The 24,038-nt window shown below is 38.3% G+C and overlaps 1 protein-coding gene across 5 annotated transcripts in view; it reads left to right on the forward strand.

Annotated features, from left to right (window-relative positions):
- Smr (Smrter) overlaps nt 1-24,038 on the forward strand; it is a 657,953-nt gene that overhangs the window by 592,357 nt on the left and 41,558 nt on the right. For 4 of the 5 annotated variants that reach the window (XM_067159726.2, XM_067159722.2, XM_067159724.2 and 1 more), the window contains exons 15-16: nt 153-337; nt 425-547. In XM_067159726.2, the coding sequence (XP_067015827.2) occupies nt 153-337; nt 425-547 (308 nt within the window). The remainder of the gene's footprint in view (nt 1-152; nt 338-424; nt 548-24,038) is intronic. The other variant, XM_067159723.2, reaches the window with a different exon arrangement.

Raw genomic sequence — 24,038 nt, forward strand, 5'->3', positions numbered from 1 at the left:
CTATTTAATAGTTCTGGGGGGGCCCTATTAGTCGCCTCTTACGACAGGCAGGGGATACTGCCCCACTGAGTTATTTTCTTTCTGTCGTACCCTTCCTTATGTGGGTAATGGTGCTCAAGTTGTGGAATTCTGAACCTTTGGTTGACTTGCAGACAAGGCAGAGGCTAATGCCGTTCCTCCGGCTGAAGGTGCATCCGTTAAGGTGAACGATCACGAGATGACTCCTGCAGTTGTGACGAATGGTAGCGGCAATACCAGCAGCAACGTGGCATCTAGCAGCGGAGAAGCGAGACCTCAGGCTCAGGGACAGCAGGCGGACTACGACAGTTCAGCTACGGTAAGACGTCGAGATAATCTTGACAGAAATCTGTTAGACTTATTTAGTGCTTGTGTACGGAATGATAGCGTTGTATGTCTTATCCAGGAGACTGCGGACGAAGGTCAGGGTGGCAACGATGGGGACGGTTCTGTTGCTTCGCGTCAGTCTCCGAGCAAGAACGTTGCCAGCTCATCTACTGTGTCCATCAGCCAGTCTCAGCCTACGGAGGTATGTGTGAACAGTTGAACTTCTTATGGGCTTAGAACACAATGCAGTGATGATTATCTGATCCCTGACATTATTGGTGAGGGATTCAAAGGCTTAATCTTTTCTGAGCATTGTACGGCATTACAATTAATAATGGTAGACAACAGCATTTTAATTTGGGCAAATTCACTGCAGCAGAATGTACCAACAGTTGGCTTCTGTGGATGTAGTCTATACATTTTTACTTATGTTGCTTCTTTGGCTATTTAATGCTACCATTACACACTCAGTTTTTTGACAACATTGGACATTTAAACTGTTCAGAAGTTGACAAAATAGGCTAAACATGTCATACATTACTTGTAATTGGAAATTTAATTCAGTTAATATATTGGGGTAAAAATGGGAAAGCACAGAATAGAATTTCCCGGTCAGAGATATAACTATTTAATGTCTGGAAACATTGCTTTTATTTGTTTCAGTCCAATTAATTTGTTTTGTTTTGTTCATATACAAGAAAAGTGATCACTTGAGAACTCCTTTAACTGCTGTTTGCCCTGCAATGATTTGAGGACGGAAGTTACTGTTAGTATCCGGAAATCAAAGATATAAAGCTAGAGCACCCAGAGTGACGTAACTTATGCCGGAAAAGGGAGAATTAATGGTTGATGATGCCTGCTATGCCAGGCGAAACATGTACCATACTCAAAGCTAATGTAATGACATTGTTATAGTCATAAAGACTTAACCAGTATTGAATAGGTGGTTCCAATAAATTAATGTTCAACATTTAACCCGCCAATGCACGGGTTGGGTCTGTGAGACCCATGCGCTGGTACTTCCAACATTTTCTGATAGACGGTGATAGCTGCATACTTCCGGCTTCTGCTACCTTCCTGTTATCACCGGTGTAGTATTCCTGCAGACGAACATGTAAGTGATTGCTTTAGTACGTGAGCAGTGGTAAGTTAAAGTGCTCTGTGGGCCTGTGAGACCCAACCCGTGCAGTCGTGTAAGTTTTTTATCCTAAGCATTTTTTGTCTTTCAGTTTTAACCGTGTACATAAAGAAGATTATAGGGTGATTATATCTTAGCGTCTTGTCCAAATCTGTGGTTTAGATAGCCTGGCTGTCTTTCACCTTAGTTCCTTGGGTTTTAAGAACACAGGTGAGACTGAAAATGGGTTGAACTGGGCTGATGAGTTCGTTTCTTCGTAGGTCTAAGAAAAAGGAATTTTATGATGTCAGCAATCCACGTGATATGGAATGAGTTGCCGCGTTATTGGAGGAACCGATGTCAGCAATCCACGTGATATGGAATGAGTTGCCGCGTTATTGGAGGAACCATTATCAGATGACGAAATTTACTGTGGTTTTCCTCTCATCGATGCACAGCGATGATAAAACTGAGGAACGTATAGAAGGAAAGAGGAAGCCTGTAAGAGTCACATTCTGTAATTCAGCTAAGGGTTGTGTAGGTTGTGTAGACGAAAGGACAGCTCGAAACACCAGACGTTGAACAATGTTGGTCTTCTATGTGTTGCTGAATATTACAGGCTTTAACGCATATTTAATATTCATTGCCGACAACCCTAACTCTCCAGACGCAAGGAACAGAATAATTTTTTTGAAGAAACTCTTGTTTCTTCTAACTGAAGAACAAATAAGAGAAAGAGCTGTCCCAGGATATCTTCCTAAAAGCATTCGCGATACTGCAAGAAGGATATCTGGGTTGACGGCAGAAGCAGGACGTGAAAATACAGAAAATAAAAGAGGACATCGTGCATACTGCAGAGTCAGAAAAGACCCGCTACTCGTGCTGTTTGTACAGAAAGTTAATGTATCTTGAACTCTCCGTATTTGTGTGCAGTGAATGTAAAGCTGAAATGTGAATGTTCCAGTGAACATTCTGGATCGTGAATATTAGGTTATGACGATTTCATAAATTTTGACTTGATAAGTTCTGAATTTTGTGATCAAGTAAAATATTGTGTGTAAATTTGCAGTGGTTAGAGAATTGCTTTGTAAAATGTTAAGTAAGTTTTAATCATCATCGGTTTTGTGACAGCAATGTGTTTATAATGTTATCGGAATAGGAGGAAATGAATACTGAAAATAAAAATATATTAGCATACTATAAAAAAGAAATATGATGATGGGTCTGTGAGACCCAACCCGTTTACTCATGTAACTATTTGTGACCCGTGCACTGGCGGGTTAATAAATGGAGTAATGTAAGCACAGAGCTGAAAACACACAAGGACAATATTATCAGTTCTATTTTTATCTTGGTTTGTTTTCAGTCCCCACATCACCATGTAAGAAGTAATTTAGAAGAAAACAGAAAGGAGATGTCAATGTGGGTTCCTACCTAGCCTTCTCTCCGATGTTCTGTCGACTCCCTTTCCATTACATAAAACGTTAGTCTCACTCGAGTATTTAGTGAATAACCAAGGAATAGGCGTAGTAAAGGATGTTTCACTCATATTTCTATATCTTTAATGTGGTAAAGCATATTCTTGCTAAATTTTAATTGAATCTTCTCAAATTTCTTGTGGCATTATATTGTATATTGTCTTTTATTCTTAACAGTTCCTTAAATGTACGGAAGGCAAGGCTGTATCCACAGTGCAAGATTTCTTACCCACCCCTGCCCCGAAGTAAAGATGAATTTTATAAATTTAAGTAGCATATTCAGGTTTTGAAACCTATTACATTAAAACTGTCATGAAAACAAGCATTTGCAAAATAAAACAATATAATATAAACTGCACAATGGAAGACTTGGTGCTGGCCAATCCAAATGCCCTTGAAGTGGCCAAATTTTGGGCCGAATCAGTGTGACATCCATATGACATATAGTGTTGAAGACCTTTTACTTGTATATATCTGTGTATATAGTTTGTTTCTTAACGTAGTATTATTCTACTGTACTTCTGATTTGAATAAAGAAAGAAAGACGTATAAAAACTGTGCTGTTTTCAGTTTTTCTCTATGGATATAGTTGACGAATTTAGTGACCACGTAAATGGAAATTTTGATGAGGTAGTGTTCTTAATGAGCCTCCGTGGCTCAGACAGCAGCGCATCGGCCTCTCACCGCTGGATAGCTTGGTTCAAATCCCAGTCATTCCATGTGAGATTTGTGCTGGACAAAGAGGAGGCAGGACAGGTTTTTCTCCGGGTACTCCGGTTTTCCCCTGTCATCTTTCATTCCAGCAACACTCTCCATTATCATTTCATATCATTTATCAGTCATTAATAAATCACCTTGGGAGTGGCGACCCCATTGTAAGAACAGCCTATATATGTTTCATTCATTACATCCCTGTCCCGGTCAAAGACTGGAAAACAGGTTGTAGGTTTTCATTTTTCAATGTTCTTAATAAATTTTTGCACTATTATTAAAATATTTTCATTCCAGACCAAGTTACTTATTCTAAAAAGTTTTTCCTCGGCATTTTATTACTGTCGTACAAAGTCAGAAAATAGGAAACGTGAAAAATAGATTATTGTCTTAATATTATAAGTATTAAAATACTTATAAATCTGGATGGTTATGGGCCTAAAAATTTATAATCATTTCCATTTTTTGACATATTTGTTATCAGTTATGTGTTTCATGTTTCAGATATATTTAGATTCTTCTATTTTCCTGACCTTTTTCCCAGCTATCTGGGAGGGATGTATTCACTATTGCGTCAAAGAGAACCTCAAACGGAGGAAACCGAGCTCGATAGCTGCCGTCCAGTATTCGAGACATAATGAGTTCGAACCCCAATGTCGGCCGCTTCCTTCCCACTCCTAGCCCTTTCCTGTCCCATCGTCGCCATAAGACCTATCTGTGTTGGTGCGACGTAAAGCAACTTGTAATAATAATAATAATAATAATAATAATAATAATAATAATAATAATAATAAATGGAGGAAAACCCAACAGATGTCCATATTGGGTGCCACAGAAATTTTAAGAAAAACCTAACAGATATTGGGTACATTTTTCCTATCATACTCATTTTTGTTCTTTTCATTTTCCCCACCTAAGGATCATTTCGGCATTAAATAAATGGATAAGTATTTCAAGTTACTCTCTAAAGTTTTATTTGGGCATCGCTAATCTGGATTACCGCCTCGTTTTGACTACCAGTTAACTTAATAGTGATGGTTTAATCATGATCTCACAAGTTATTTCTTCTAACATCACAACATGCCCACAAGCTTTATGAAGACTTATTATAAACTATATCAATTTCTATTTCTTTCTTTCTTTCTTTCTTTCTTTCTTTCTTTCTTTCTTTCTTTCTTTCTTTCTTTCCACATTGGACCTCAAAAATCAAGCCTTGTACAGCAAAGTCTTCGAATAAGTTCAGCTTTTAACACTTGAAAAAACATTCCTTCTTTCCTTCTTCATTTTGGATGATCTTGCTTACGCTGTGATATTTTTAGTGATAGTCTTGTGAACTTGTTATTTAGAATCTGTTTCTCTTCTCTATTTTCAATTTGATCTTTAGTAATTTTCAGTTCATCTAAATCCATTTGTATTTCATTGAATCATGTGGGTTTTTTTTTTTTTTTTTTTTTTTTTTTTAAATGCTATTCCAAAAGAAATCAAAAAGTTGTTTCAGGAGTCAAGTATTCGGTAAGCTGTATACGTGTCCAAAGAATGCAATCCTCCGTTTTCACATCGTGTCAATGATTAATTCACTTTCCTTGTAAAGTACTGAATTTGGCAAAAGTCTTCATTGGCCATCAATCTGGTGTTTTTTATTAATAATTCTCTGAAGAATTCTTCCATCAGCTTTCTGCAGTTTGCCTGTTGTTGATTGGGTATTCAGTTTAAATAATGTTTCACTTGCATATGTTGCTTCTGGCTTAACAGAGTAATAATGTCAAAATTTAGCATTAATTAAAAGAGACTGTTTCTTGTAACTAGGCCAGGTAATTTATTGTGCTCGTCTCAATTTTTGAATTTTACTAACGTAATATGAAACCTATTACGTACCAATTCTGACCTATGGTTGTGAAACATGGACCATGAGAAATAACAATGTTAGTAGAATCTAGGCAGCAGAAATGAGATTTTTCCGTAGCATGATCGGTAAAACACGGAAGGACAGAGTCCGTAATAAGGAAATCCACAAGCAGGCTTAAGTTGTAAGACATAAGCGACGTATGGGGAAAAAACAGATTACTGAAACAAATGTATGATCTAAAACTTGAAGACAAAAGACCAAGAGGGCGACCAAGACTCAGGTACAAGGACATGGTGAAGATTGACATGGATCAGCAAGGACATACTTTGGGAAGCATTGAAGAAGGAGAGAAGTTCAGAGACCGGAATTTGTGGAGAAGCCTCATTCGCCGACCCATCGCTTAACCCTTTGTTGCCTGTACCATGTCATATTTCATGGCTTTGGAATTATTCAGTAAATCCTACCCTTGTATTTTCCTCATGGTACTTTCAAGTACCTAATTCTTGAAACAGAGATATTTCATTTTTGAGGTTGATATTGATGAAAAACGCAGGAGATCGTTTTGTTCTTAGGAGTGTAGTCATAGTGTTACCATTGTAAACAAATGACATTTTGATTGATTATTTCTTAGCTCCTATTGTTACATTCGACCTGCAAGTGATCTTAGTACATGTAAGTATGCTTCTACAATGCAATAAAATACCCAAATTAATGAAATTTGCAATTGGTGTGGATATATAGCTAGTAAATGGCGAGGTACTTAGAAGTACCGTCGGGCCATATGGAGGGTCTCATGTCAGTCATATCCAAAACCGAAAGTAACGCTTTCCTTCGATGGGCATCGGTGTTTTTCTATGGAAATACAGTAAAGGTGTGTGCTTAGCATCTAATTTCCATGGAACAGAAGCCACAACTGTTTCTAGGAAACAGAAGGATGGAAGTAATGTTACTGTTGATTGCCCGGTTGTTGTGCAAGACTACAATGCACACATGGGTGGAGTGGACCATGCTGACAGACTTCGAGGTGTACTGTATATGGTTTAGACCGTCGATCCAAAAATGGTGGCATAGATTATTTTGGGGAATGATTGAGATAGCATTTGTCAGTGCCTACATCATATACTGTAATCTGCATGAAAAAGTCCCTCTAATGGCATTCCGGCGTAATGTGGCCCTAGGACTGATGAACCAGAAAGAAATTCCTCCTCCAGGAAAACTTTCACGTGATATGAGGTCACCAAAGTCACCAGAGCAAACTTGTCTACCAAAAAGGAGGGAAACAGAATATTCTGTGCCCAGTGATGTCAGACTAAGTAATCGTGGAAATTATTTTGTTGTTATTGTAAAAAAAAACGTGGTCAATGTGCGGTGTGTTCGGGAAAGAAGGTGCAGTCAAGACCGCATTCAAAGTTTACTAAGTTACATGTAGTGTTTTTCTTTGCTGCAATGAAAAGAAACTGCTGTGCAGAGTATCATAATGTGTCAGCTGTATAGGATGTATTCAAGATGTTCTACATATGAACAATAATATTAGGAAACTTCACTCTTATTACACATATTTGCTTTAAATTTTGCTTTTACATTTTTGTAATACTTTTAGGTATGAAAAACATGTTCTACTAATATTTTGAGACAATAAATGTGATATAATTCCAAAATGTGAACATTCTTATCTACCCAAATATGAAGCCTCCTATATGCCTGACGGTACTTAAAAGTACCAGGCCCCAAAAACATACCAAAAATTAAAATTTTGATTTGAAAGTATTAGCATTTACTATTTGAACATATTCCATTAGAATAAGGTGAAAAAATCAAGTATACTTATTATTTTTCACTATTCAGGCAACAAAGGGTTAAGGTGGAACGACGTGGGATATGTATGAATGTACTATCTATGGATGTTTTTTCGTTAGCGTTCCAAGTTATAATCTAACCAAGGTATTTAAATCTGTCTACATACAACCTTTATTTTGTGGGAAGTGTCAACTTGAAAAGATGGCATCATTTCTGTTTTCTCAAAATAAATTTTCAACCCATCCTTCGCTGCTCATCGTTCTAATTCCTCTACTTGAAATTTAGCTTCTTCAGTACTATTTGATAATAATGCTAGATCATCAGCAAATGCGAGGCAATTAATTTGAATATTTCTTCCAATCTTAACAGTCCAGCACACAATTAAACAGGGATAATCCATCTCCCTGTCGAAGACCAGTATGAATTTCAAACTCTAGATTTTGTATTTCTAAGAGTGACCTTAGTACGGTAGTCAAGTTTCCGATGTAAACCAAATTCAATAAGGATATGCAATAATGATTCACGAAGTATACTATCATAAGCTTTTTGAAAATCAACGAAAGTGATCACTAAATCTTTGCTCCTAATCCTTTCATGTTTTATAATCCATTTGAGACTGATAATTTGATAGGAGCTATACCAAATGAATGGACAGTTGCTATAGTAGCCCTAGTGTACAAAGGAGAGTGATAAGCTAAACATTAAGCGGATAATAACAGGTCAGTCAGCTTGATGTGTGTTGCTCGTAAGTTCTGGGAAGGCATTCCTTGTCCTGGACGAAAACCACCCTGACCTTCACCAAATTCACTATCATGTTCATTAATTCTGGAATATAAAATCTTAAGAGAAAATCTTATAAGTGATATACAGCAAAGAAATTCCTCGATAATTACTAGAATCCGATCAATCACCTTTTTTGTGTAAAGGGTGTATAATTACTACATTGCATTCTTCCAAAGTTCCGCTACTAGTTGATTCTCTCCCGCCGCTTTAAAATTATTGTTAGGAGCGCACAGCTATGAGCTCGCATCCAGGAGATAGTGGGTTCGAACCTCACTATCGGCAGCCCTGAAGATGCTTTTCCGTGGTTTCCCATTTTCACACCAGGCAAATGCTGGGGCTGTACCTTAATTTAGTCCACAGCCGCTTCCTTCCCATTCCTAGGCCTGTCTTGTCCCATCGTCGCCATAAGACGTATCTCTGTCGGTGCGACGTAAAGCAACTAGCAAAAAAAATTAAAATTATTAAGTGAATCAATAGCTACACACACTTCATCATAATCCGGTGGTATGATCTTTTCCAGAGGTGTTTTTTTTTCTGGGATACAGATCTAATTCAAAATAATCTTCAGGTTCATCACTATTAAGTAGCGTTCTGAAGTATTCAGCCAAGATTATTGCATTGTCATTATCATTGTGGGCCACCTTTCCATTCGTATCCTTCATTGGAAAAGTAGGGCGAGTATAATTTGTTTGGTATTGTTTAAACATCCTCCAATAGTCGCTTGTTTTATGGTGATTGAAAGCTTTTAATGGTTCCTTGTGGTGGTTCCTTTTAACCCTCTTGATTTTCTTGGCCGTTACTTGTCTAGCATTGATTAATTCTTACCTAGAACTTTGTTTTTTGTTTCTGGTCATTCAACTAAGCTTTATGCCACCATGCATGTTTTTTTTGTTTTTTAATTGAAGCAACTTCTTCTGTTAAGGCTTTTAATTTGTTAACAGTGGTCCTCAAGCTGTCACTTAAAAGTGTTATGGGTTTCTCAAAGTATACTGGATTATTAATGACTGAACTAGGATCATACATTCTTTTCCTAATGAATTTTTGCGGTTTATTTTTCCTTTTAGGAGTTAATTTGGTTTTAATCTTTGAGATGTAATGATCTGAATCAACGTCGAAACCACAAAGAACCTTTACATTATAAATTTGGTTATGAAATTTATGATCCACGGCTACATGATCAAGAGGGTGGTGCATGATAAGTCACCTGATTTGTTTCATGAATAACACGTTTGTTGTTGACAAGATTTGTAATTTATTGATGTAGAAGTAAAGAATACAGCTTGGAAATACAACCTAATGAATCACATGTTCATTATGACTGCCGTTTTGTTTTACAATTTATTCAAGTCGTACACGTGTGTTTGTGGCGACTCTCCAACACAAATCTTCTGGAATGGCACGACATCACTCCACTATGATGGCCCTAAGTTGCACTGCATTTTTGGGTTTTCATTGGTACACCTTCTCTTTAAGGAACCCCCAAAGGAAGAAGTCACATGGGTTAATGTCCGGGCTGTGAGGCGGGCACATTTCTCCTCCTTCATAACGTTCTGGAAATCTGTTTGACAATACCCTACGGCCAAGGCTTTCGTGTAGGAAATCAAGCACAACGTTGGCAGTATGGGGGCGTGCTCCATCCTGCATTAACCATTGTTTCTGCAGTGGAAGACCTGTGGCCATGAGTTGAGGAAAGAACTGGTTTCGCAGCATGTCTAAATAGCGTTCACTGGTTGCAGTAGCATCAAAGAAAAACGGACCGATGATTCGATGGGTTGACATTGTGAACCACACGCATGCTTTCTCCCTGTAGGTGTCTTTCACCTGGATTATTCACGTAAGTTCACATGCCCAAAATCTAACGTTCTGTTTGTTCACAACACCGCTGACGTAAAAATAAGTTTCGTCCGAAAATCATGTGTTGTATAGCACTGCTTCTTGGTCTTGCTCGATTGCCCACCTTGCAAACTGTAGTCTCCGCTCCTTATCTCTCACAGTAAGCTTATGTGCCACAGTCATCTTGTATGGATACAAGCGAAGCTCAGATTGAATAATTCTTTGTACAGATCGGCGTGAAATTCCCAACTCGGCACTGGCTCTTCTTGTTGATTTACTCGGACTACGAGTCGAGCCTCTCGAACTGCTTCAATGTTTTGCGGCAAACGTATGGTACGTGCATGTAGCCACATACACTCCAAAACAGATCCAGTACCTGCAAATTTGTGATGTAATCTGCATATTGTCTGTGGGCTGGGAGCCCACCGTGTGCTGAAATGAGCACGAAACCTTCTCTGTGTCAATGTAACACTGTTCGTCGCCGCGAACAGTAACACAGTCTTCGTCTTTTGTGCAACGGTCAACTGTCCTTTGTCCGCCATCGCGGCAAACTGAAATGGCGGACTCAAAACGGAAGTGATGAATTTGTAACGACATCTGGAGTAATTTCCATGAACTGCATGAAGTTGAGCGCACAATTTGAAAGCTATTGCCCCCATAGTATACTTGTAGGATCAAAATTCGATCGGGTGACTTATCGTGCGCTACCCTGTATCTGAGGCTCACCTAACTTAACATTAGGACATTTCCAAATCATTAATTAGTACAGTTTTCTTTTAAACCTTGTTGTCTCCAAAATTAGTCTGTGGTTAATACAAAATTCAATTAACCATTCACCATTCTTGTTTGTCAATTTATATGCTGGCTCTTGCCCCACCACTACACGAAATCTCCTCTTATGTCCAATCTTTGCATTGAAATCTCCACGTAAAATTTTAATATTAGTATCAGGTATATTCGTAACCAATTGGTCAAGTTCATCCCTAAATTGATCCGTTCCCTCCTTGTCAGTTCTATTTTTTTCTTTTGTTGGTGCATGAACATTAATGTGTATATCTCGTTTTCCACTCTAATCGTTAACAATGCTACTTGTGAGGAATTTGAGGAAAAATCAATAATGGAATCTAGAATTCTATTGTGTGCCAAGAAACCAACTCCAAATTGAGGAACATTTCTCATAACTCTCTCACCTGGAGATCCTTTATAGAGACGATACCCACCTGATTCAGTTGGGTTCTGATCAGTATTACGTAATTCTTGGAAAAGCTCTGATCACAGTTTTGTGTTGATCCAAAATATCAATTAAAAGCTTTAACTTACCAACCTTCATGAATGAATTGATATTTAATGTTACCTAAAACAAGAACTTCCCTGGCTTGTTGAACTTAGTACATTCTTAGTTTGGTTTGTCTGCATGATTGTTTATTAAGTCTCTAGGCACTCCCACTCACCTTGATCTTCTGACATCCCACCCTATCTGAATGGTGTCTCTGCATGGATGATTATATAATAGCTGTCCAAACCGGTGGATTTGTTCAATAGAAGACTTCCCATACTAGGTTGAGGCTTCAGCCACAGTGCAGGCGGCGAGCGGAGCGTTGCGTTGTGTGGCGGCAAAGATGAGACTCAAACCTGCGTTAGCAAATGCATGTGGCCTTAGTGCCAGCGGCGCGTCATTTTGGAGGGGAAGTTGGCTCAAGGACAACGCTGCATGCCGCTAGCCGCTCACTCCTGTTTGAGATTTCAGCTGCGCCGCTCGCAATGACTGTTAGTGAATTAATAAGGGAGGAGATGAAAGTGCTAATTTCTGAAGTTTAAACCTGAACTTTCCTATGGAATGACAGAGAGAAGAATTTCGAAAACCTATTAGTGACAAGGGAAGCCTGGAAAGAGATTGAAACGATCTTAAATATACGAGATAAATTCAGTTAAAAATCAATCACGGTTATGGACATAAACAATATTGTATTTAATACAACATATTATTATTATTATTATTATTATTATTATTATTATTATTATTATTATTATTTTACGCCCTATTATTATTGTTTAATTAATATTATTATCCTTTGTCATATATTGCCGATATGAAAACTTGTGTTCGTCATTACATCTGACTTTTATGGGTCTCTGGAAGTTGGTGACTTGCTTCTGCAGTCGCGCCTTAAGTTTTAGAAAGAAGTCAAAAGTTTGAATGGACATAGAAGTTTATTTGAAACATCTTAGCAGGAAATCAATTCAGTTCTCCATATAAATGATGAAATTCCCCATGCATTTCACGTAATTTATTTACTGGACGATCACGAAAGTCTCTCCTAGTCCTACGTCGAATTCTTCAGTTTAGATAAAACATTTATAAAAGCAGAGACGAACGAGAAAATTGAAACTGCTATCATCTAATCACTACGTGCAGGGGAGACGCCGCGCTGCTGACTGACTTGCTAGAGGACCACACGGCCGCTCTCTTCTCCCCACTCTTCAACTTTTCGATAGCGGCAACGCTCCGCTCGCCGCCTGCACTGTGGTCGTAGCCTGATTGTCTGATCAGTGATCAAGAGTCTGACCATGGTCAGTGTTTACAATTCCAGACGTGATCTGGAAAGGTGATGAATGAAATATATGATGAAAAATGATACAGTGGAGTGTGTTTAGTCCACGAGAGCTATTGTATTTCACTCAAGTCTGCCGGTAAACCGGTGAGGACCCCCTCTATCTGCCACCTAGGACGCATCATGTTGGTGTATCAACTCTCCTCCTGCCATGACACCGTAGTAAGTTCATGGATAAATTTCTATAATAAATATTATAATATTTTATTTATTTCAGTGTTACACTTTATTGGAGGGTGGAGATGAATTGATTCTAAATAGATTATATGCAGCATTATTCTTACGTAAGGTGTAATCAGTAAAATTATTTGCATAGTAATATTTATGCATTTACTTGTGTACACAATCGATGAATTCTCAGAGATGTTTTTTGTGTGAGAAAAAAGTGTAATTCTATCCATTAGAAAAGTATGAATTGGTGAAAAAGTCTGAAAAATGGTATGAACAAATTATTTCTTACAAAATTATACCAAACAGCAACATTTGGTACTACTTTTGGGTAAAAAATTAAAACATCCCCATTCTACACATTTTTTTTGCAAAATTACTTGATGACTGACTTGAATAATGAACGGAAAATGATAATACAGGAAGTCGAAATATGTGAAGTGGTCCCTTATTTCACCAGCATCACATTATACTTCACTAGCACTAAATGGAAGATATTTTCGCTGTGAGTAATTTTGCAAAATACAAAATACCCCCTTGCATATTAGAGCCAACGCCTAGCTTTTCAGGACAAGGAAAATTTAAAACATGAAGGCTTGCATACAAGAATCCCCCTCCAAAACAGAATTCCTCAAGGAAGAACAAGGATGCCACTTTGTTGGTCTACAAAACTTGCATCCTGTTTTCCAGTCAGTGACCGGGTCAGGGATGGAATGAATAAAGCCCCCAACTTGCGGCGAGGGTAGGAATTGTGCCGGTTGCTGAGGCCTGTCGCACTCCTCTGGAGCAATAATTAATAACTTACAGATGAAATGAAATGATAGTGGGGAGTGTTGCTGGAATGAAAGATGACAGGGAAAACCGGAATACCCGGAGAAAAACCTGTCCCGCCTTCGCTTTGTCCAACACAAATCTCACATGGAGTGACCAGGATTTGAACCACGGAACCCAGTGGTGAGAGGCCGACGCACTGCCGCCTGAGCCACGGAGGCTTCTTTGTAGCTGTACAAGAACAGTGCAAAGTCATATTTCAAATGTTAGCGAGTCTGTGACGAGAATGCCATAACTTCCTTTTGGTACTGACCCGTGTAATTTGTGTCATAACTTGTTGCTGTGTCAGGCTCAATAACATGGGAAACAAGATATATAGTTCTAGCGGACCTTTCAGATTAAAAGGTGTGTCTTTTGCAGAAATGCATGGTGTGAAGCCAGCAGCCAAAAATTTAATGTCCAACCTAACATCATCTGATATTGATACAATAGGGAACATGCATGATCCAGGGTTTTAATTGAAAAAATGCTAATCTGATTCAAAATTTCATGCAGAATTCAAAAATGTGATCAGAATGTACAAATAATAACTCCAAACATGATAAAAATCTAAATTAAAGTACGAAAATGTCATGTGACGCAACTACGCGATCTCATGGGTCTGACGTCGTAGTACAGGTTGACTGAAATAGCAGACGAAATAACCCCTAGTGTGCTGTGAGAAACAGGATACACTTTGCGTATTTCTACTTGATGTTAGTGTTTGGTATAGTTAATTCGAAGTCTATACATTGGATAATAATCTGAGTGGTATATTTTAGATTTAAAATGAATCCTGCCCAGACAGTGAGGCAGAAAACTTATAAATGGTGTATATCGCGTACCATCTCAAACAAATTGTTTATAAATGTTCCAAAGACGCCAAAACTAGGGAGAAGTGGATTTTGGCGAGCCGGAGAAATGCTGATGATATATCGGAAAAGTCTAGTTTATTTTATTAAAGATCATTTTAACGTACGTTGAATTTGTTTGAATTTTCAATCACTTTCCACGTCAGCTGTTCTAGTGGTCTGTCTGTCTGTCTGTCTGTCTGTCTGTCTGTCTGTCTGTCTGTCTGTCTGTCTGTCTGTCTGTCTGTCTGTTAGGTCATCAGCCCAGAGGCTGGTTGGATCCTTAAATAGCACCACCAAAAGGTTATGCGGTTATAAGGAAACCCCAAAAACCAATGGCAGCACCAAAATGAGGCGTACTAGGCAAGATGAGGAGTGAGGTAGTTTGCCATTGCTTTCCTCACTAAGTCAGAAAGTACTATTGCAGCACGACTGACACTATGAGCAGCACCTTTCATAACACTCAGATGCACTAGTCATGCTCTGAATGTCATTACTCAGCACTACCCATACCCCAGCAACTTCCATATTGTCACAGCCATGGATGTTGACTGGGACTTCGGTGGAAGCTACACTTTACTCTGGCCTGTGCCAAGAGATGGATGCAAAAGTACTGCATCCATCAAGAAATGACAGCAGGCAGAGTTCTAGTGATAACACTTTGAATTTTAATGTATGATGCTTTAATTAAATGCTTCATTTACATCTTGGAATATGAAAGTAATAAACAGTGCATTTATTAATGCTGATTATTAAAGTATTCTCCAAACCTAACCTAGATGAACCATACTGACAGCTCTAATTATACCAATTTATCTTGGCATGCGACAGTTATTTATGTCTTTATTGAAGAGCTGACATTTGTAAAGAAACGTAGGCTATAGCTAAATACTCTATTATATAACAAAAAATAGGCGTGTACGTCATGAAAGAAAGCAACGTGAATTTAACAAATGTATATCTCTACACAAAACCAATGCTTGTCTGATGGGGTCTTATAACTTAACAATGCTCAATTATAATAATTATCATAATATTAGTGAAATAAATAACATAATTGCACACAGGTGAAAATAGTGATGTTGGTGTTTAAAATATTATCCAACTTAGCCTAAGTTTTAGGTTATACAAGCCAAGTCAATAAAACCGAAGGATAAAAGTACCGGGCGAGTTGGTCGTGCGATTAGGAGCCCGCAGCTGTGAGCTCGCATTCGGGAGATAGTGGATTCGAACCCCACTGTCGGCAGCCCTGAAGATGGTTTTCCGTGGTTTCCCATTTTCACGCCAGGCAAATGCTGGGGCTGTACCTTACGGCCGCTTCCTTCCCATTCCTAGGCCATTCCTGTCCCATCGTCGCCATAAGACCTATCTGTGACGGTGCGATGTAAACCAAATAGAAAAAAAAAAAAAAGAAAGAAAAAGTCACAGTACCCAAAGACATTCCTGTATTGAGCGACTAAAATGTTACCAAGACACTTTTCTTGCGTGATATGCCCAGCTTGTTAAGAGCCAAATGTAATTAATGTTATTGGCTTTACGCCCACTAACTACTTCTACGGTTTTCGGAGACGCTGATGTGCAGGAATTTAGTCCTGCAGGAGTTCTTTTACGTGCCAGTAAATCTACCGACACGAGGCTGACATACGATGAGCACTTTCAACTACCACTGGACTGAACCAGAATCGAACCTGCGAAGTTGGGGTCAGAAGGCCAGCACCTCAACTGTCTGAACCACTCAGCCCGACTTGTGAAAACTAGATGAAGTCATATTTATCTTTATCTTCATCATGTTTAACTTTTTCCCTCCACCAAGATATTTAATGTTTCTCTTTCATGGGCCCCGGAAGTGGGTAGGCCAGTTGCCCCAACCATAAATATATATTTTTTCGGGAATGATAGATTATAGACCTATAGTACTATGATCTTTCTTTCTTTCCTTCTTTCTTTCTTTCTTAATCAGTTTATCCTTCAGGTTTGGTTTTTCCCTCGTATTCAGCGAGGGATTTCACCTCTACCGCTTCAAGGGCAGTGTCCTGGAGCGTGAGACTTTGGGTATGATGATACAACTGGTGAGGAGGGCCATTACCTCACCCAGGCGCCCTCACCTGCTATGCTCATCAGGAGCCTTGATGGAGGATGGGAAGATCGGAAGGGATAGACAAGGAAGAGGGACGGTAACGGCCGTGGCCTTAGGTGCCTGGAGGAGAAGTGGGGAAAATACAAGAAACCACTTCGAGGATGGCTGAGGTGGGATTCGAAACCCCTCCACTCAGTTGACCTCCCGAGGCTGAGTAGACCCCGTTCCAGCCCTCGTACTATTTGTTTTCACCTTTCATGGCAGAGCTGGGAATCGAAACCGGGCCTCCGGGGGGTGGCAGCTAATCACATTAACCACTACACCACAGAGGCGGACTAGTACTATAATGCTACCTATATGTTTGTTAGTGCTGCAATCCGATTTCTTACTCTACTAATGCTGAAAGCCCGAAAATGTAATGTTATTCTTTAATATGGGAATCAGTCTACAAGGAAATGTTGAAAGTGATGTGATTTCTATACAGGTTCGTTGTATCCTAATACTATGACGTATATAAAAGATGCCACTTACAAACTTGTTTTTTATCCGCGAATTTCTGCGGCCACAAAAGTCACTATTTTTCAAGAATGATTACATCTACACATGATAGATTGTCTGACTGTGCTGTTTTGAACCTTTCTTCTGTCATTTTGAAGTTATTCGCGATCACGAATAATAAACAATCGGCTTTTAGTAACGGCTGATGCACAATGGCTGGTAGAGCTGCATGCGGTACTGGATCGTAATGTCACAGCGCGCCGCTTATGTCAGAGGCCGTTTTATTTGCCTTCTGGAAAGGGACTTTTAAATATATTTTTTTAATGGTAGAAAACGAGGCAATGTAATACGTTTACATACTATTTCAATGGTGTACTTTTCAAAAAAATAATTTTTGAAAATTATGCATGTTCCCTATTGAGAGAAAGCTGCAAATAAAAGTGCACGGTTGTTTTGTGGTACAAAAGGTAAATATGAGACATCAATACTAAAATGCTAGAGTATATTCGTTACTAAGTTGAGTAATTATTGTTTTGCTGTAACTCATGATGTGATTCAACAAAAGTGGCTAGAATTTTGCATCTGTCAACTAAAATAGACACAGTTTTCTTTTCCAATTTCGATAACAAAAATCTAGGGAGGCTTACACAGGGAAGAATTTATAATAGAGAAATCAGACTTATTAAAACAAGCACCTTCGTAATCTCTAACATGACTAGCAATATAGTAAACCAGCAGCGACAGCTAACCCTGTATTGATAGCTTCTCTACAAACGAGTCTATGAACAACCTGTCGTTCAAAACTAACATGAGCTGTGTAATAAAACGCAGACAGTATATGGTTCATCGTAACTTAAAATTTGAAATAAAATTCTGCAGTAAGTTTTGGAAGAACCAAACATTACAGACTTTGTTTTTTTTTTTTTTTTTTTTTTTTTTTTTTTTTTTTTTTTTTTTTTTTTTTTTTTTTTTTTATTAGGGTTGTTTATAGTCGCTTTAACTCCAAGGTCTTATTGCGACTTACATATGATTACAGAATAATAGTAATATGTATGTATGTTTAGTCATCAACGCGAAGGCTGGTTGGATCCTCAACAGTTCTGCCATGAGCTGTCTTAAATAGCCTAGGCATCACTGAAGAGGCGTACTAGGGAAATGGGGAGTGAGGTAGTTTCCCGTTGCTTTCCTCACCGAGCCAGAAGTTGCTATTACATATCAGTCTGCCAGGCCTACTGAAGTGCATGGACCAACCGAACCTATGAACAACAATTTCACACCATTCATAGCAGGGACTGGCTGCGTAAGGAATGGCATTACTAGCATCGCTCATACCTCAGTCACTTTCATTTTGTCAAAGCCAAGGATAAGACAGAGACAGATCTATGAAAGTAACAAAATTGCTCTAGCCTATACCAGAAGACTTAGTGCAGTGTAAACACTAGGTCCTGCCAGCAAAGGCATAAGAATAATAATAATAATAATAATAATAATAATAATATTGTAATTTTAAAAAATATAAGGAAAATATAAATAAGTATAATGTAAATAGATTTTGGAGTGCAAGCCAGTGGCTTGAGGTAATTGATGACTTGATGACTCATTGCTGGAGAAGACAGTGTCACTTCCATTTCCTTAGGTATGTTGTAGTGTTGGTGCCAGCGGTGACACAGTTGACATTGTGAGATGATATGCTTGACAGTAAGAGAGCAGTTACATTTACTGCAGGTGGGATGTTGTTTCTTTCCTAGGAAATAGTTGTGGGTGATCTTTGTGTGTCCTATCCTTAATCGGGAGATTAAGACTTGTTCATGTCTGGTGAGGTTTTGGAGAGGATATATTCTCTTAGATATCATTTTAATTTTTTGGAGGTTGCTAGTGGAAGTTTTAGGCAAGTTCAGTTTCCATTTTTCGTATAGTTTGATTTTGATATAAGGCCACTATCAGCCGTGGGCGAATAGTGGTGCAACTAGTTGCTCTGGCGAGTCACGAACCATTGGATCAAATGGGGCCTGTTAGCCGAGGGTGACTAGTGGCGCAACTGAGCAAATAGTTCCTAGCCATCATGCGAGCCTGCAACTGCTCTGGCAACTCCAAGTTGCTCACAGCATGACGGGGCATTGCATTAAATGTAACCTATTAGCCAATGGGCGACTAGTGGCACAACTAGTCGCCGGATGTAGCTGCGCGTACGTACGGAACATCACTTAAGCACCCACAAATTTCATTAGCTTGTTGGTGGTAGTGAATGTTTTACTTGTACGTGTGCATTGCCATAAAGTGATAGGTCTTTTAATGAACATGGAAATATCTAATAAACAACAAATGAAGGAGATGACAAAACTATTTGAAAGTCGAATACTGATCGAGCAAGTGGCTGTGCGGTTTGGATCACATAACTATCCGTTTACGTTCGTGAGATAGTGGGTTCGACCCCACTGTTGACAGCCCTGAAGATGGTTTTCCATGGTTTCCCCATTTTCACACCAGGCAAATGCTGGGGTTGTACCTTAAGGCCATGTCGCTTCCTTCCCACGCCTAGCTTTTTCCTCTACCATCGTTGCCATAAGCCCTATCTGTGCTGATGCGACGTAAAGCAGATTATAAAAAAGAAAGAAAAAGTCGAATAAATACTGAAGAATTAAGTTTTTGAGGTTGAAAGAAAACTGGCCATTTGATATTCCAGCATTGAAACTTAACGCAGAGTAAAAACACTGAATTCTTGGAAGAGTATTTGAAAGAACTTCATTCCAGAATTCGAAGAAAAACCCCTGGCGAGAACATTGTTCTAGGTATTTTTTATACTACTTGTACTATTGAATGTAGAAATGTGTAATATTTATAAAAATTCTGTATCATTTAAATTTGTACCATTGTTTCTTTGTCTTGCTATATTAGTGAATTATAGCTCATATGAATTGAGTTATCTGAAGAGCATTTAACTTTTTGTAGACCTGAAGTTTTATTGAGAAATATCTTAAATCTTATTGACATAAGGTTTTTTTCAGTATTTCATAAGAGAGAATACTTAACATTAATTAAAGTTGTACAATAAACATAAGTTGCTTGGTTTTTGCTTACCTTATTTACTACTAGTTACTATTATTACTAGTACAGAAATAATTTTATATTAACTGACATTCATGTTTTTCTAATTGGACTTATTTTAAATATATTTTGTTAGGAAGAATTAGTTAGCGCGCGACTACTATGTCACCGTCAATAACGAATGTATGTCCGACTCCATGGCTAAATGGTTAGTGTGCTGCTGGCCTTTGGCCACAGATGTCGCAAGTTTGATTCTCAGCAGAATCGAGAATTTTAACCATAATTGGTTAATTTTGCTGGCACGGGGACTGGGTTTGTGTCTCATCTTCATCATCATTTCATTATCACGACGCACAGGTGGTGTTTTCTGTTGTAAGACCTATTTCCTTCAGATCCTCTCTTACTTCTCTGATCCATTTACATCCTGTTGTGGTATTTTTTGAGACGAGATTGTGTTGTACTAGTTGTTTCAGAAGCCTCGAATCCTGCATCCTCATGATATGTCCAAAGAATCCCAGTCTCCTCTTTCGCATAGTATCTGTAATGGGTTCTAGCTCTTTGTACACGACTTTGTTAGGTATTATCCGCCACTGTCCATCTTTCTGGTAATTTTTGTTGATGCAGGTTCTTCCAATCCTCCTTTCAGTTTTCTGAAGTCTGTCAGTCTTTGATTGTTTATTATGAAAAACAAAGTAACGACATGCCTCAGTGTGGGGACCAGTTTTTTTCTGCTGGAAAACTCTTGTTTAGTCATGTCTCGTTTCCTATTATATGTTATTTTATGTAGCCAATCAATTAATAAAATGACAATTTCGACATGCGAAGACAAATGGAAAATTTACTGCAACCCGCAGTTAGATCATTAAACAATGTATAATATAATCCTTTAGTCAGTTGAGAAACATACATAGGATGCTTTCTCATTTTCCTAACCCTTTGGCTTTTCATTTGTAATAGAAGAGAAAAGAGAAGTTCATCATAGGACACCATTCTCTCTCTCTAGTGATTATTCCCCAATGTGAATTGCACAGATATTCACAAGTTGCACCACTGATCACTCGCTATTTAAATCCTCTGGCAACTAGTGGCGCCACTAGTTGCCCTCAGCTAATAGCGGCCGAAACGATGATATCAGAATGTGGCATGGCAATTTGACGGTTGTTGATTGGAATACCAGTAACCTCTTTTGTTGCTTGATCAGCTGATTTGTTGCCTGGTATTCCTCTGCGAGATGGTATATTGAAATTAATGCACGTTTGGAATCAGAGAATATTATGAATGAGTTATTTAGCTTGCTTTTGAAATGTGAATCATGACCTGTTTAGGAGCATACAGTTCACATGTAAAAACTGTGAAAAGATCTGGTAATCTGTATAGCATACTGTAGTCTTTATATTTCACCGCAGAACCATTTCTCTCATTGAATTTTGATCCATCATTATAAATTGCTCTATATGATGAGTATCTATTGCGAATTTCATGAAATAACTGTTGGGATTTCGCTGTGACAGATTGAGCTTTAAGATTGTTGTTCAATTCCCAGTTGATTGGAGGCACATGAGCTTTCCATGGAGGGGTATCTAAGGAGTTGTATGGAAGTAAAATAGGTGGAAGGCTGAGGTTTAGTTCTTTGAGAAGATTGTATGTTCTGATGTTAAAGGGTTGGGGTTGTGATCCAGTTAGTTTCCCTTTATGTCTGCTTGAAAATAGGTGAGATTTTAAGTACTTGTCGAAGTCCACATTTTCACCAGTAGCATCAGAAAATACGAATTTCTGGCGTGAAACACCACACCACAGTAAAGGTTGAAATATGTCTTCGCCTTCATCCGATTCGTCATGTTGTTCGTCTTGTTCTTCATTCCTATCTCTTAACCACTTTCACTATCAGACTCACCTTCATCTGTATCAAACCACTCATCTCGTCTTCTTCGAGCGTTTCGAACTTATGCTTGAAACTAGATGCTGCCATATTTGGCCTACTGCGAACAAGTAGCACTGCACAGTTGTAAAATGAAAACAAATAAGCTTCAAGAAGCATGGCATGTGGTATTTGCTTCCATCGTGCGGGAAAAACATCAATTAAGACGACAATACATGATGCGGCAAAGTAGCTCGTCATACCCAGGAGATATTCGCAGTAAAAGATGAGTACATATATATTCTTCGTGCCCATTACCCTGTAACATCAGCGTACGAATATACACGTCATGCCCAGTTAAGAGGTTAAGATTTTTAGGGTATGGGGTCCAGGTTTGCTTGTTATCGAATAGAAGTCCTAGAATTTTAATAGTTTTAACTGATTCAATTTTCTGGTCTTCCATATATAATTCAGGGTTGAGGATGGTATGTTTATTTTTAGAGAAGAGAATACATTTGGTTTTAATTTTAGAAAATTTGAACCCTGTGGTTTTAGTCCACTTTTGAATATTTACAATTAATTCTTGTAATAGGAGTTGAGTCTCTTAATGTTTTCCATGGGCAGAAGATTATCAAATCGTCAGCAAAAAAGCAACACGTAACTGGTGAATGGATGTTGGAGACTGTACCATTAATTGCTACGAGAAACAGTGTTAACTGATCCTTGTGGGACTCCATTATTAATTACTACTTCCTTTGACAGAATTCCATTTACTCTAACTTCACGCATTTGGAGAAAATTATAAACAAAACATACCTAGGATATTTCCAGATACATTATGTGTCATTAATACTTTGATTAGATAATCTTTCCATACCATGTCATATGCCTTATTAATATCTAAACTGACTGCTGTTAGGTGTTGGTTATTCAGGAACGCTTTCTGTATTTCAGATTCCAGACTTATCACGGTGTCCGTTGCAGTGTGTGCTTTATGGAACCCGTTTTGCACATTACTGAAGAAATGTATGTGCTAGAGATACCAGCATAATCTTTTGTTGACTATTTTCTCCATGAGTTTATACATGGCATTAGTTAAAGCAATAGGATGATAATTTTCTGCAATTGAGTTATCTTTCCTTGATTTGGGTATTGGATCTACAGTGGCATTGGGCCATTGATCATAAGTCGTAGGACTCCATATGTGGTTGAGAATGGCCAGAAGATTATTTATTGCATTTAGTGGGAGCTGTTTTAGAAATTCATAAGGGAAGTGTATCTGGGCCAGGACTAGATTTGCCACATTTGTCAAGTTCAATAATTATTTCCTGTAGTTGGAAAGCATCGTTTAGATTATTCTCCAAGATGGCGTCCGGTAATGTGAACATGGTTATGTCTACTCCTGAGAAAATAAGTGTAAAACTTGATGTTAAGTGCGGTAAATGTCATAAAATAGTTTAAAACGGCATCCTGTGTGATTTGTGCGATCATTGGTGGCATTTTAAGTGCAGAAACAGGCCTAGGGAGGAAAAAATTAATGCAAATGAAGACTGGTTTTGTGGACAGTGCATTGCAAATGTTATCGGTGAGGGCGGCTTGAAATCTAAAGATAGAGAGTATGAAACTGTGTTGGAAATTATAAATATTAGTTGGGGTCAGAGATGGCTTTCCTTAGATCAATGGATTCACTGGATTTCTTTGTATTGTTGTCACTAGAGATCTTGGTAAATTGGTCAGCTAATTTATCAGCGATGTTTTGAGGTTCGTTTATGAAGGTTCCATCAACCGAGTTTCTGAGGGAAGTAATGTAGAAGTGATTATATTTGCCATTTATTCTTGGAAGTTTATTCCACATTTCCTTTTGTGGGGTTTGGGAACTTAGCAAGGAGACAAATGATAGCCACGAATTCTTTTTGCTGAGTTTTATTTCTTTTTGGGTGATTACTCTACATTTCTGAAATTGAGCTTTATTTTAAGGTGTGGCTTTTCTTTTGTAGAGGTAGAAAGCATGATTTTTATTCTTAATAGCCTCCTTACAAGTGTCGTTCCACCAAGCTGCTGTTTTCTTAAAGGAATTTGAGGTTACTTTTGGAACACTCATTTCCGCAGATTTAACGAGAACTTCTGTGAAATCTTGAACAGTGGTATTTGTGCTTAGTAGGGAAATCATTTGGAGGGGTAAGTCATTTAAGTGATTAGTGAGTGTCTT

The sequence above is a fragment of the Anabrus simplex genome, chromosome X (assembly GCF_040414725.1).
Source record: "Anabrus simplex isolate iqAnaSimp1 chromosome X, ASM4041472v1, whole genome shotgun sequence".
Taxonomy (NCBI): Eukaryota; Metazoa; Arthropoda; class Insecta; order Orthoptera; family Tettigoniidae; genus Anabrus; species Anabrus simplex.